General features: G+C 41.4%; 1 protein-coding gene across 1 annotated transcript in view; it reads left to right on the forward strand.

Annotated features, from left to right (window-relative positions):
• Positions 1-12,731, forward strand: part of ZNF827 (zinc finger protein 827) — a 166,675-nt gene that overhangs the window by 54,248 nt on the left and 99,696 nt on the right. Inside the window, exon 5 of the mRNA XM_081091637.1 lies at positions 11,227-11,460. Coding sequence (XP_080947763.1) covers positions 11,227-11,460 — 234 coding nt within the window. The remainder of the gene's footprint in view (positions 1-11,226; positions 11,461-12,731) is intronic.

Here is a 12,731-nt window from a genome sequence, read left to right on the forward strand (position 1 = left end):
TTTCCCCTTAACAGTCATTTATCCAGTGTTGACTTTATTCCATAACACATTTGAATTTCATAGCAACCCTGTAGCAAGATAGTACTCCCATTTTACAGATGAAAACTAAGAGGTTAAGAGACTTTCCCAGGTTTACACAGCTCACATGTGGTGGAGCTGGGGTTCTAATACAGGGGGCCTGGCTTCAGCGTTCCCTCCCTCAGGCTGCCTACACCCCAAATCATTAAGGAAGCAGCGACACCGGAACCTGGCTCTGCCCTCTGTCCCTTGTTGTAGAGTTAGCCGGGGTCCCCAGCATGCGAGTTGTGTGCTTGATGTCATTGGAAGTGGCATTAATACTTTTAGGCATTATTTAATTATTTCATGCAAATAGATTAGTAGCAATAAGGCCAGTTTATATTTCTGTAGAGCTTTCTAGTGTATTTCCAAATATATTGTCTAGTAACAAGCATGTTTATGAGGAAACTAGGACTTGGTGTACATCCTATAAATGGGTCAAGACTGGAATCCAGATCTTTCCTCACCGTGCTGGACAGAGCACTCCTCCTTCTAGAATTGCCCACAGAATTTTTTTTTTTTTTTTACCTTGATAGACTCCTGGGAAAACTTATCCAAGTCTACATTTCTGTAAAACGGAATCCAGTTCATTTTTTCCTTCTCTGAGAAGTACACTTTCTTCTACTTACTGCTGTTGTTACTAATCTACTATTATTATAAGCATTATTACTAATCAATTGTGTTTACAGTGAGCCAGGCACTGTGCCCACAACCTCTTGTAGTTTCTCACTTAATCCTCCCAACAGTCCTGTGGGGTCAGTGGTGTTAAACCTATTTTGTAGATGAGGAAGCTGAGGCTTAAAGACTTCAGCTCCACGGGACAGAACAAAGATCCTAATTATAAGACCTTGGCAAATGACCACTTTATTTGCTATTACCTTTTTTTTTTTTCTCAGTTGAGCAAACTGTCTTTTGACCTCCGTCTGCTTCACTGTTTATTTTCCTTGGCTTCAAACCATGGCATCATTTCTACATGCTAATTCGGTCGCTAATCTGAGTAAACTTTTTTGTGTCTTCAAAATAGATCTACAATCCATCGCTACAGGTGCAACCCTTCCTGGCTGTCACCTCAAACCTAGACAGCTTGCCACTCCAGCTCCCTCCCTGACTGACGCCTTCTCCACCTCAGCTGCCCCCCACCTCCAGGCCCTCCAAGCATTCTGGAGGACGCTTCTTCTAATGCTTCTTGCGTCAGGTTATGCCCCCACCTGCTCCTGTCTACTGAGTAACCCTATCCCCACTTCTCTAGAAGCCCTCTCATTTCCATTTCTCTGCCTTTACCTTTGTTGCTCAGGGGTCTGGTCATTTGAACTGTGGAGTCCCCTGTGTCTTCCTCCTGTTAGATACAATGGGAAGCGGGAATTTTTATAAAAATAAGTAATAATGTGATTAAAGCTAAAATAACTATTTTTAATCCACTTCTGACCCACAGTGGTTCTTTCTGTATCTTTGTAGAGCAGTTCTAGCAACCTCAGGCTCCATCCCTGTGATATTCTCCCCCTACCGCCTGGCCCTTGCAGATGCTGGTCATCCTTCCAAGAATAGCTCCCACTTCTTGAGTAAAACCGTTTCCTATTATTCGGGTCTTTAGTGCTCCCCCACCCCGCCCCCATTGTGAATACCAGTGATACTTAGAGTCTTTATCACCCTGGTTGGTGATTGTATTATGACTATTTCTTTCTATTGCTGTATATTAGTCTTGCTTTTCAACTATTTCAAGTTAGAGGGTTGGGAGGAGGGGAAGGGGATGTTTCTTTTGTAACATCTTTATCTCTTATCATCCACAGAGCATTCCATGATGGGTTATAAGAAAAATATTCCATTACTCATATTCTGGAAGTCAGGTTTTCAGAGGTTGTGATATTACTTCATTTGAAAAAGATTTGCAGATTCACAGTCACCTCCACATGCTATAAGAAAGGAGATGGAGTAGAGTGTGGTCTATGGAAAGTAAGCAGGCCATGTCAAGGGAGCCCCAAAGGGTCTGAGTACCTTGGGTCCTCATGTCTTATGTTCCTGGACCTCAGCTTGTAGCTCCAGGTCTAGGAACTAGAGTCCATCACACTGTTAGTTAAGGAACAAACTTTTCCAGAGTTTATCAGCTCAAAACAATAACCATTTTCTTCCTTTATGATTTTATGGATTGGCAATCTGGGCATGGCTCAACGGGGTGCTGTTCCTGGTCCCCCCAGGGCTGACTTCCCCATCTGCAGTCCATGGCCAGCGTGGCTGGGGGCTGGTTGGTCTAGGGTGGCCTCAGCTGGGATGGCTGCTCTCTGCTCCCAGGGTCCCTTGTCCTTCAGTGGCCTAGCCCAGGCTCACTCACACGCAGCTGGGCCGGGTTCCAAGGAGCAGGCCAAAGTGCACAAGATTTCTGGAGGCTTGGCTCAGAACTGGCCCAAGGTCACTTCCATCACCTTCTGTTGACCCGAGCAAGTCCCAAGTCCAGCCCAGATTCACAGAGTGGAAACACCCACTCCACCTCTTCACGGGAGGAGCTGCAGAGTCTCATTGCAAAGGAAGGGCTGTCAGGGAGGGAAATCATTATGGACACTTCACGGTCTACCTCAGCCCGGAGTTCTGCAGGTTCTCTGGGTGTTCCGTAGTAACAAACATCGCTTAAAAAACGGATGCACAAGCCAGAATGTTGGGATAATAATCAAAAATGACAAGTGTAGCAATCAAGAGGAGATGTCATTTGGGGCAGATGGTCACAGACTTCCCTGGAAAGTGTTGGAAATATATTATCCAATCTTTAGGCTTCCTTTTCTCTAATCTCCAATCATTTCTCGCTGTTCATACATTTCATTCTTTGGGTTGAATAGTATGAATTTAACGCACAGCTTTCTTTCACATTCACTCCCAGCTTGATGGGTTTTCCAGGACTTGTCCTTCCTGCTTTTGACAAGGGAGATATCCTGTCTGTTAAGTGGATTACTGCAAATAGCTACTTTTGCTCATTATGTGTTGGGTTTAGTAGTTAAGTACAGAGAGAAAAACCTTATTTATTTATTTATGCTAACGTTCTTGAGGCACCGCTCATTGTCACTCTCCTTGACCCCGCTCCAGGGGCTGTTTTGTTTCCTTTGTCACCCTGTCTGTAACTGCAGCGGCCCTTGTTGATGACCTGTGCAGTCTTGGTTTGAGACATAGATCCTGAAGTGTGGCCAAGTATCAGCTCAGGTGGGCATTAATGAAAAATATGAGATGCTTAAAACGTCACTAAGCACTAATTACAAAACTACTTAAGGCAAATTAAATAGTTTACCTTTTTGGAGAGCAAGGCTTAAAAATATTTAGCTAATGTTTTGAACATTCTATTTAGATATAATATGCTTAACATCTAAAAGTAATACTCCACTGTTGTTATTATTTAATCAAATCTTGCCTTTCCTTATGATTTTAGAAGGCAGTTTATTTTTTATTTTTTCTCACTTAAAAATATCAAATTATCAACAAAGCCCTGCTTCCCAGGCTGGTCATACGTACTTTCATACACTTACAAGGGAACAGCTTTGGTTTGTGATCTGGAGAGCTGGGCTCTGATTCTGGTTCTGTTGCCAACAAGCTGTGTGGTTTTAAAAAGGCCAAATCGTCCTCTGATTTCTGATTGTAAAATAAGGGAGTGGAAAACAGTAATGATGTTTATTTTGTTGGCTTGTATTTTAAACAGTAAACCCATCCCCCCCCCCAAAAAAAAAAAAAGTCTTAAGAGCAGACTCAACATATAAAACACATAGGACATATATTTTTAAATATAACTTTATTTTTAAAGTTCACATTTATTACATTTATTTACTTAAAAAGCCACATAATTAAGAAAACAGTCACTATTGGGTAATTAAAAAAATATGAAATTAGCATTATGATCAGGTGAAGCCTTGAGTCTACTAGGTGAAGCACCTAGTATATTTCTAAATTTATTTTGTTTATTGCAGATTCGAGAAACACCATTTACACAGGGAAATGTTGTGGTAAATGAGGTCAGATTTCAAGGAACTCACCTTTAATCTCAGAATCCCTTCACTGGAATGTATTCAGATACTTGAAAGAAGAATATAATAATAATAAAATTTTGTTTCAAAGTTGGCAATATTTAGCAACTGCCCTCATGCCTTATCATAATGAAGGGCAAATAGGAAGCATCTGCAAGGTTCAATACACACTAAAGCCATCTATCATTCTGTAGTAACTACTTGGTTATTAGTCAGTGAACTGTTATTTGGAAATTTATTTCATCTCTAGTCTCAGCTTCTCATCTGCAAAATGGAGACAATAGTAGTACCTACTTCAAAGGATTGTTGTGAGGATTGATCAGAGATATTAACCCAAGTAAACACCTCGCATGCTCCCTGGCCCGTAGTAAGTGCTCTATAAATGATAGAGCCAGTGTCTCTCTGTGTCTACATAAGCCTATCAGCCACCATCAGAAGCTTCACCAAAGCAGGTACACTTAGACCTGCCTTGGCATTTAATTTAAGGCAGTGGTTCTCAACCAGAAGTGTGCCCAGGGGACAGTTGGCAATGTCTGGAAAAATGTTTTGCTGTCATAGCTGCAAAGTCTATTGGCATCTAGGGGTAGAGAGGCCAGGAATGCTGCTCAATATTCTATACTGTACAAGACAGTCTCATAGCAAATTATCCAGCCCAGAATGTCAGTGGTGCCAAGGTTGAGAAAGCCTGATTTAAGGAATGCCCATAGACTCTAGGTGTACGCTGGGTGTGTAGTTTTACATGGATACACATGCCCAGGTGTGAATTTCTTGAAAGATAGCCAGCCACTTCCTTATTCATGATTGATTACTAAAACTCTAACACAGTGGTTCTCAACCTTCTGGCCCTTTAAATGCAGTTCCTCATGTTGTGACCCAACCATAAAATTATTTTTGTTGCTACTTCATAACTGTAATGTTGCTACTGTTATGAATTGTAATGTAAATATCTGATATGCAGGATGGTCTTAGGCGACCCCTGTGAAGGGGTCGTTTGACCTCCAAAGGGGTCGCGACCCACAGGTTGAGAACCGCTGCTCTAACACTTTCATGAGAGCAGCAAAAACTGCATTACAAGTGATACATAAAACTCAATTAACTTATCATTGCAAGTTAACATTGTAGTGATCATCAGATGGACTTATCAACACAAGTTAACGTATTAGTGGTTTCTAATTGACATCTTGGATAATGCAGCTGGGGGGTGCACATTTTAAAATTAAATTTTATATTAATTTTCAAACCAAATGGAGAACTAATTTTAAAATAATCTTACATTTGAAACAAACATTTGGAACCCCTGAAGCATACCCTAGGGTTCCTTGGAACACTGTTTGAAAACCACTGATCTGCTGTCTCTTCTAACTCTGAGAGTCTTTGGCTCTACTTTAAGGTGAGGTAGTTAATAAAACTCTCATTGGTCTAGCTTTTTCGTGTAACAGCTCAGAATTTGCAAAATTGCTAGACTCTGGACTGAAAGAGAGCTCCGTCTTATTAAACTCAAGGAAAATGTTTTCCTTCACCAGAGGGACCCGGCAGGACAGAACAGAAGCTGCCATGTTGCAATTGGTTTCTCCTCTTCCACCTCTTAGTCAAATGTTCACAAAATTCTCTCCTTTCAGAAAATGTCCCCTCCCTTCAGGTTGCACCGCACCCTCCCCTTTCTCATGTACGATGTGTAGTTCACTCCATATCACTTATTTTCTAAGCCCACAGTCCAACCTCTTAGGTTAGCATCTTTCATAAAGAAGCTTGGGTTTTCTTGGAGAGAAAGGAGAGAACTTGGGTGCATTTTCAGTCAGAAGCCCTGGAGTTTAGAGGTCCTGTGAGGTTGTTGTGTTTTTTTTTGGGGGGGGGGGGCGGAGGGGGGCCGGGCCGGGTCAGTCTGTTAACTTCTTGGGACCTTAGTTTCCTCGACTCTAAAATGAAGATAATAATGATCCCTATCTTCTGTGGTTGATGGATTAATTCCTGAGTAACTATTCAAATGCTAGTTATGTGCATTATTAAAACAAATTATGGCCTTTATGGAAGTTATATAGAATTTTCCTCAAAGGCAGGGGGGAGTTCATGGGAGAAATCTTCAGGCGAATCGATGACACCTTACTTTAAAGAAGGGCTTCTTTTATAACTTATTAACACCTGGCCATTAGAATTAGCAACTTGGAGTCATTTTACCCCAGTGGCTTCCACTCCTTCCCCATATTAGCCTTTATCTTGAATCCTCTATAAATCCTCAAAAAGCTAGCTTGTTTCTTCTAAATGGCAGCCCACCTCTCTTAAATGTGTAAACGTAAGATATGCATCATTTAGGCTCAGGCCCTCACATGTTTGAACAGTGAGAGGAGGGGCCTCTTGATGAGTGGGGCTTCCTCACTGTGTGAACAGCGGAGTATCTGAAGAAAAAATTTAAAATTTAAACATGAAAAAAAGAGATAAAAGGAGATCACAGATTAGGTTCTAATGTTACTCGAGAATCAAACTCCCCTATCACTCGGAGTGAGGTGGAGGTTTTGGGGCGTCGCTGACATGAGAATGGGATGTGGAAGAAGACTTTATTTGTATGAGGTTACATTTCCCAAGTTCCAAAGCCCCCTGCCCCTTGCGCCAGTCCTGGAAACGGTGCAGCTGGGGTTCCCGCAGGGCCAGAAACAAGGCCGGTGTCCAGAGCTTCCGCTCCATGTTGCAGCCAGGTGTGGTTCAGCATCCAGGCTAATCAAAGTCCATGAGTCCATGTGTGGAGTCCACCATGGCCGTGCACCATGTGGGCACAGGGGAGCGCATCCCCCTGCCACAGGAGAGCCAGGAACCAAGGGCATGAGAAAGAGAAGGAAGGAACTTCCTTTGTTGGGAAGTTTTGAATATTCCGGTTTTGCTCTCTTGCAGTGGTCACACCCATTCCAGCCACTGACTTGCTTTCAGGTGTGATTGACAGACCGGCACCTTCCCACATCGCTCAGACCTTGCTGGGCATGAGTCTGTCTGAGCTTCCCTTTCCTCCTTTCCTGTTAAATAATAGCCAGGTTATTATAACAGCATCACTAATAGCTCTTTACTTCCTGAGTTTTTCTCTTGCATTGAGTTACTGATGGATTCTGATAACTTTCTCAAAACAATAAATAATTCCTAAAATAATGTGACAAAAATAAAATGAAAAAAACAAAAATATTATGGTATCTTCTTAAAAACAGTGGAGTATCTGGAAGCTTTAAGTTATGCACACAGAAGTCAAGACAGGTGCTGGGAAAGTCCTTTGCAAATTGAGGTCATTGTGCACAAATCTCTGTTAGTAAGAATGAAGTCAAGACTATGCAGTGAGTCAGATAGGATTGCTTTTCCCTTAGCAATCCCCCCTATGCCCAAAAGAAAATATCTTTAATTTTAACTTTCTCTGAAGAAAGAGAATGGTTTGTTTTTTGAGGATAAAACAAAACAAAACAACAATAGTAATTATTTAGCCATATTAATGTTAAAATACAGGCTTTATATACTATTCTCAGTGTAAATATTTCTGGTAATTGAAAGAAAGCAGGATAATCTTCATATTTCCAGTTTTACACCTTTTATTTGGTCCCAAATGTTTGGGAAATGAAAACTTGAGCAAACGAGTGTCTCCCACACGCTTTTGTGACATGCCATTAACTTTACTTATATTTCCCCAGCACGTTACCAGTTTTATGCTATCCTTGTTAGAATGAAAAGCAGGTAGAAAGATTTGCAGATTTATAATCAGCAACATCCTGCTTGCCTGTTGGTGTTGTTTTAAGTGTCCTTGAGGTTCTGTTAAATCTGGGCTGTGCTAGCAGTGCTGAATACCTCTCTCCCCCTCACGTGTTCCATGGCGTGTAGAAGCTCCTTATAGCTCCGGAGCCTCAGTATAATGGCTGTGTCCTCTCTAGAACTGGGATTTACTCCTAGGGCCTCAGTAGTTTCTTATCTTTCCTAGCCTCACCTTAGAATTTTAAAAAGTTTTAAAGTAAAAGATATAGCATTGAAGCACTTTTAAAAACACCTAACCATTCACTTTATATTATTCCTTCCCAAAGCATCAAAGTCACAGACTTAATAGACCATACACTGTTTAATGACTCTGTCGTGACTAACTGGCATGCTCTTGGGAGAGGATTTGATGAAGGGTTCTGGAAGAAAGGCTGAGGGCAAGAGAAGCTTTAGGAGGTGGTTAGCAAACCCCCAGGCAGTGGTTGAAAGGGGAGAAATGCACTAAATAAACAAAGTCTTCCCAGGAGCTGCCTCCCTGGTTGAGGTTGGGAATATATACTTGTTGCAGATGGCTCTAGAGCAGCGGTTCTCAACCTGTGGGTCGCGACCCTTTTGGGGGTCGAATGACCCTTTCACAGGGGTTGCCCAAGACCATTGGAAAACACATATATAATTACATATTGTTTTTGTGATTAATCACTATGCTTTAATTATGTTCAATTTGTAACAATGAAAATACATCCTGCATATCAGATATTTACATTACGATTCATAACAGTAACAAAATTACAGTTATGAAGTAGCCATGAAAATAATTTTATGGTTTTGGGTCACCACAACATGAAGAACTGTATTAAAGGGTCGAGGCATTAGGAAGGTTGAGAACCACTGCTCTAGAGAATGACTTGGTTCCCTTTGGTTCAGATTCTGGTGGCATTGTCCCCAAATGGGTAGATTTTAGGCACTTTCCTTGATGTCTGGATTCCCCTCTTAGAAATGCCAGAGTATAAGTGATCCCTCAAAGACACCTCAGTAAGTGCCCGCAGTGTAGGCAACAAAGCTCTTAACTTTATAACTAAGGTTTTATCCCCCAAAAGAATGATCAGTTCTGAGAAAGCACCTCTGATTGCCTTTGGTGGACTATTTTGAGATTCTTAACTTTTGTTTACCACAAGGAATAGTGGAATGCCATCTGATGTCACTAATTTGTGGCCAGTGTATTTTACCCATTCAACCAATATATATCATGAACACCTACTATGTTCCAGGCACTGTTCTAAGCACTCAAGAGTCATCAGCATTAAAACAAAGATCATTGCCTTCATGAAGAACAAATCGCAAAGGAGAAACATAAAAGAAAATTATATTTTATGTGATTAGTCTGTGCTACCATAGCAAAATACCACTAAGTGATGGAAACAGTAGAAATGTATTTTTCACAGTTCTGAATGCTGAAGGTCCAAGATCAAGGTGCTGGCCAGTTTGGTTTCTTCTGAGGCCTCTTTCTCTCTTTGGCTTGAAGTTGGCCACCTTCTCGCTTTGTCCTCACATGTGTCTCTCTTCTTATAAGGGCACCAGTCATATTGGATTAGGGTCCTACGCTAATGGCCTCATTTAACTTTAAGTACCTCCCTATCTCCAAATTCAGTCACAATGGGGTTTAGGGCTTTAACATATGGATTTGGGGGAGGGGGCACAATTCAATCTTAAACAGTATGTTATGAGATGGTAAATACAGGGTGTCCCCAAAAATGTATACACACCTTAACAGCTGGTAGCTCAATTTTGAAAATGAAATGTATTTTAATAAACACTGCCTTTATAATTGTTCAGAGTGTGTGCATGCATTTTTGGGACACCCTATATTTTAGGGAGAAAAGGAAGATTAAAGCAGAGTAAGAGAGCCTGGGAGTACTGGGGAGGGGTTGCAATTTTGAACGGGATACTTCATTGAGAAGGTCGTATTTTATCAAAGACCTGGAGGTCAAGTTGCATTGGTGTTGTTATAACACAGGGACCAGAGGTGGAGGAGTGGTGTGATGGAGGTTGGTCAGGGACACCAGATGGACAGCCCATGGACTAGGTTCGAGTCCTAGCTCTTCCTCTTTCTGGTAGCAAAACTTCCAAATGTCATGTGGGGCCTCTGGGCCCCAGTTTCCAAATACGGTAGTCTGTATGAACCTGTGATTCCAGAATATATATTCATAGAGGGGCACGGGTAGAAAGAAAGACTTTTTTGTGTGTCTGTGTGTATTGGCTGGGGCAGATGGTGGGCAAGGGGAAATAGGTGTTTGCTTTGGGGATGTATTTTTCTTCCTCTTATTTGTTAAGCAGGAATGGGCTTAAGGCTCATTCTATTAGGTGTTACTGAGAACTCTGTATCAGGATGAGATCTTCCTTCTCAAAAGACAGACACACCCAATATAACTAACCTAAAAGTTCCTACCACATGGCCTTTTAAAGGGAAGCAAGATGCCTGTGAAAGTTGCAAGTGGTAGTAGAGGATGCTTGCCTTCCTTCTTGGTCTTTCCTGAGTGGTATGTAGCTCAGTGGTTTGCTGTAACCAAGCCACAGAATCCATCCCATAATAGGCCAGCTAGCTCTGCCCTGACCACACACTCCACACCAACCAACCATGCTAAAAAGGAACCGTGGAAAAAGGACATAAGTGGAAACACTGGTGAAATCTGAATAAAATCTGGAGTTTAGATCATAGCAATGTGAATTTCTCAGTTCTGACAAATGCATCGTGGTCAGGTCAGATGTTAACATCAGGATTCTGGGTGAAGGACTATGTGGGAACTCTTCCAACCATCTTTACAACTCCTCTGCAAATCTGAAATTATTCCAAAATAAATTTTCTTTTAAAAAAAAAATACCCATGTGGACTCAGAGATGACTTGGTATACAGACATGGACCCCAAAACAATACCAAGTGCACACACGCCCCACTGTTTGTGGGTCAGTGGTGTTGGCTTATAACAAAGTAAAATCGATATTTCTCTAGTCTGAGCTTTTCTTTCTGGCAAATTCTCCATCCTCACCTTACACTCCACCCCAGGTTTTCACTGTGGGTGTTGCCTCTGACTCATGTTTATATTCAATATTTTATTGCAAGATAACTGCCTGAAGGCATTATTCTATGATGGGATTTGGTGGGGAGAGGGCAACTAAGCCAGGGAGGCAGCCACATAGACAGGAAAGAAGACCTTGAGGGAGACCAAAGAGAAAGGCACGTTTCGAATAGGATAGGTTCGAAAGTTTCAGAAGCCCATGCGCTCACGAAGTGTATTGTATCTTTGTGCCCGGGGCACAGCTGATTTTGATTAGGTTGTGGTCCCTCCTGCTGTTAGCACAATGTGATCGTGCATCCATACTTCATTAAGTTGGGGGCAGCTAAGAGGGGAGTGGCCTTTTATATCTGTATATATATATAATCCCTTTCTTCTTTTGACAGCTGCAAATCAGAAGGAGCCCATGAATCTTAACTTTCAAGTGAAAGAGGAGCCCCAGGAAGAGGAGGCCCTAAGCGCCTCGTTGCCTCGGTCCAGCTATGTGTTCAGCTCAGACTCTGAAGTGTCAGCCCCAAGCATCTCTGAGGACACGCTGAAGGCCCAGGAAGGGAAGGGGAGTGGGCTAAGGCGGGACATGTCAGTCAAAGCAGCTTCTGAACTTCTCATGAAACTATCAGGTACTTGCTTTATTCTTAAATGGTCACGTCTCTTCATTTCATTTGGGAGCCAACCAGGTGGCTTCCTGCATGGCTCATAATTAGCCTAATGGCAGCACTGTGACGTTATTTTGGTGAATTCAGGGGTGATTGATCACTTGCCTTAAATTCCTGTGTTGTGTGCATGAGTTTATTTTCGGATGTTCACTGTATATCTGCCCTATTAAGTGCGACCTAAATATGACTGCAAGTTGTTGGAAAACACTGCTGCTTTCTAAGATGCTGTAGGTCATGATTTTAAATGGATTCTAGTGACAGTCAAAGCACTTCTGCTAATTGATCAGATTATCTATTTTTTTTTCCAAGTAAAGGACCCTGCATCTTTTGTGTATTTATACTTTACATTCTTTAAGAACCATTAAAAATATTTTTCTTAACCTAATAAGTAGTTGAGATGGCACTTGAAGTAATTATCCATAGAGTAGCAGTGAGGTGTTAGAAATAGAACATTTCATAATGGGATGCTGCAATAATTAATCTCAGTCCTTAAGATGAATGACTTTTTAAATTAGTATCTAAATGTAATCCCAGCCTATCAAATGTTGGCAAAACATATTGTACTAGTAACTTGAAATTTATGTACCCAGCCTCTTATCCTGCCCCGTCCCCTTCGGACCAGGTAAACATTTAGTGTCTTTTAGGTTCAGAGGTGTGACTTTCAGAACATGGAAAGAAAAGTTATATCAATAACAATATTTACCAAGTCATACCACATCCTTAGTTCACAACTGCTTAAAGATAATTTTTAGAAACACTATTCAAAATGCTAATATGAATCAAAAGCTGTTTTCAGTTTGTAGTTTGCTGTGGTTGGAGGATAAAAGCAGGATGTGCAGTAGGGCCCCTTCCTTGTGTAATTTCCCAAGCAAATCTGACTGTGTTTCTGGTTGACCAGTAGGTTGGAAGTTAAGAGCTTAGTAGTGATTTACTTCAAGTCATGTAATCAGAACAGTTGAAATTCCTGTATTTGCCAATTGGGGGCATTAATAATTCTTTCCTTTGGTGTTCATTCAAAATGCACTGGGACTTCAGGGGAGCGTGCTTTATTTTAGATAAAATATAATACCATCATTACATCCTACTGTAGCTTCATTTTTCTAAACTTGGCAATGATAGGGTAGCTTCCCCTATAAATGGGAGGTTTAGCAAGGCTGGGCTGATTGGTGAAAGTTTAAAGACATGATATTCAAGCCAACATACTTTCATACAGTTGAACCCTCCCCTCAGTGTCA

The sequence above is a fragment of the Myotis nattereri genome, assembly GCF_964212035.1.
Source record: "Myotis nattereri genome assembly, chromosome: 5".
Lineage (NCBI taxonomy): Eukaryota > Metazoa > Chordata > Mammalia > Chiroptera > Vespertilionidae > Myotis > Myotis nattereri.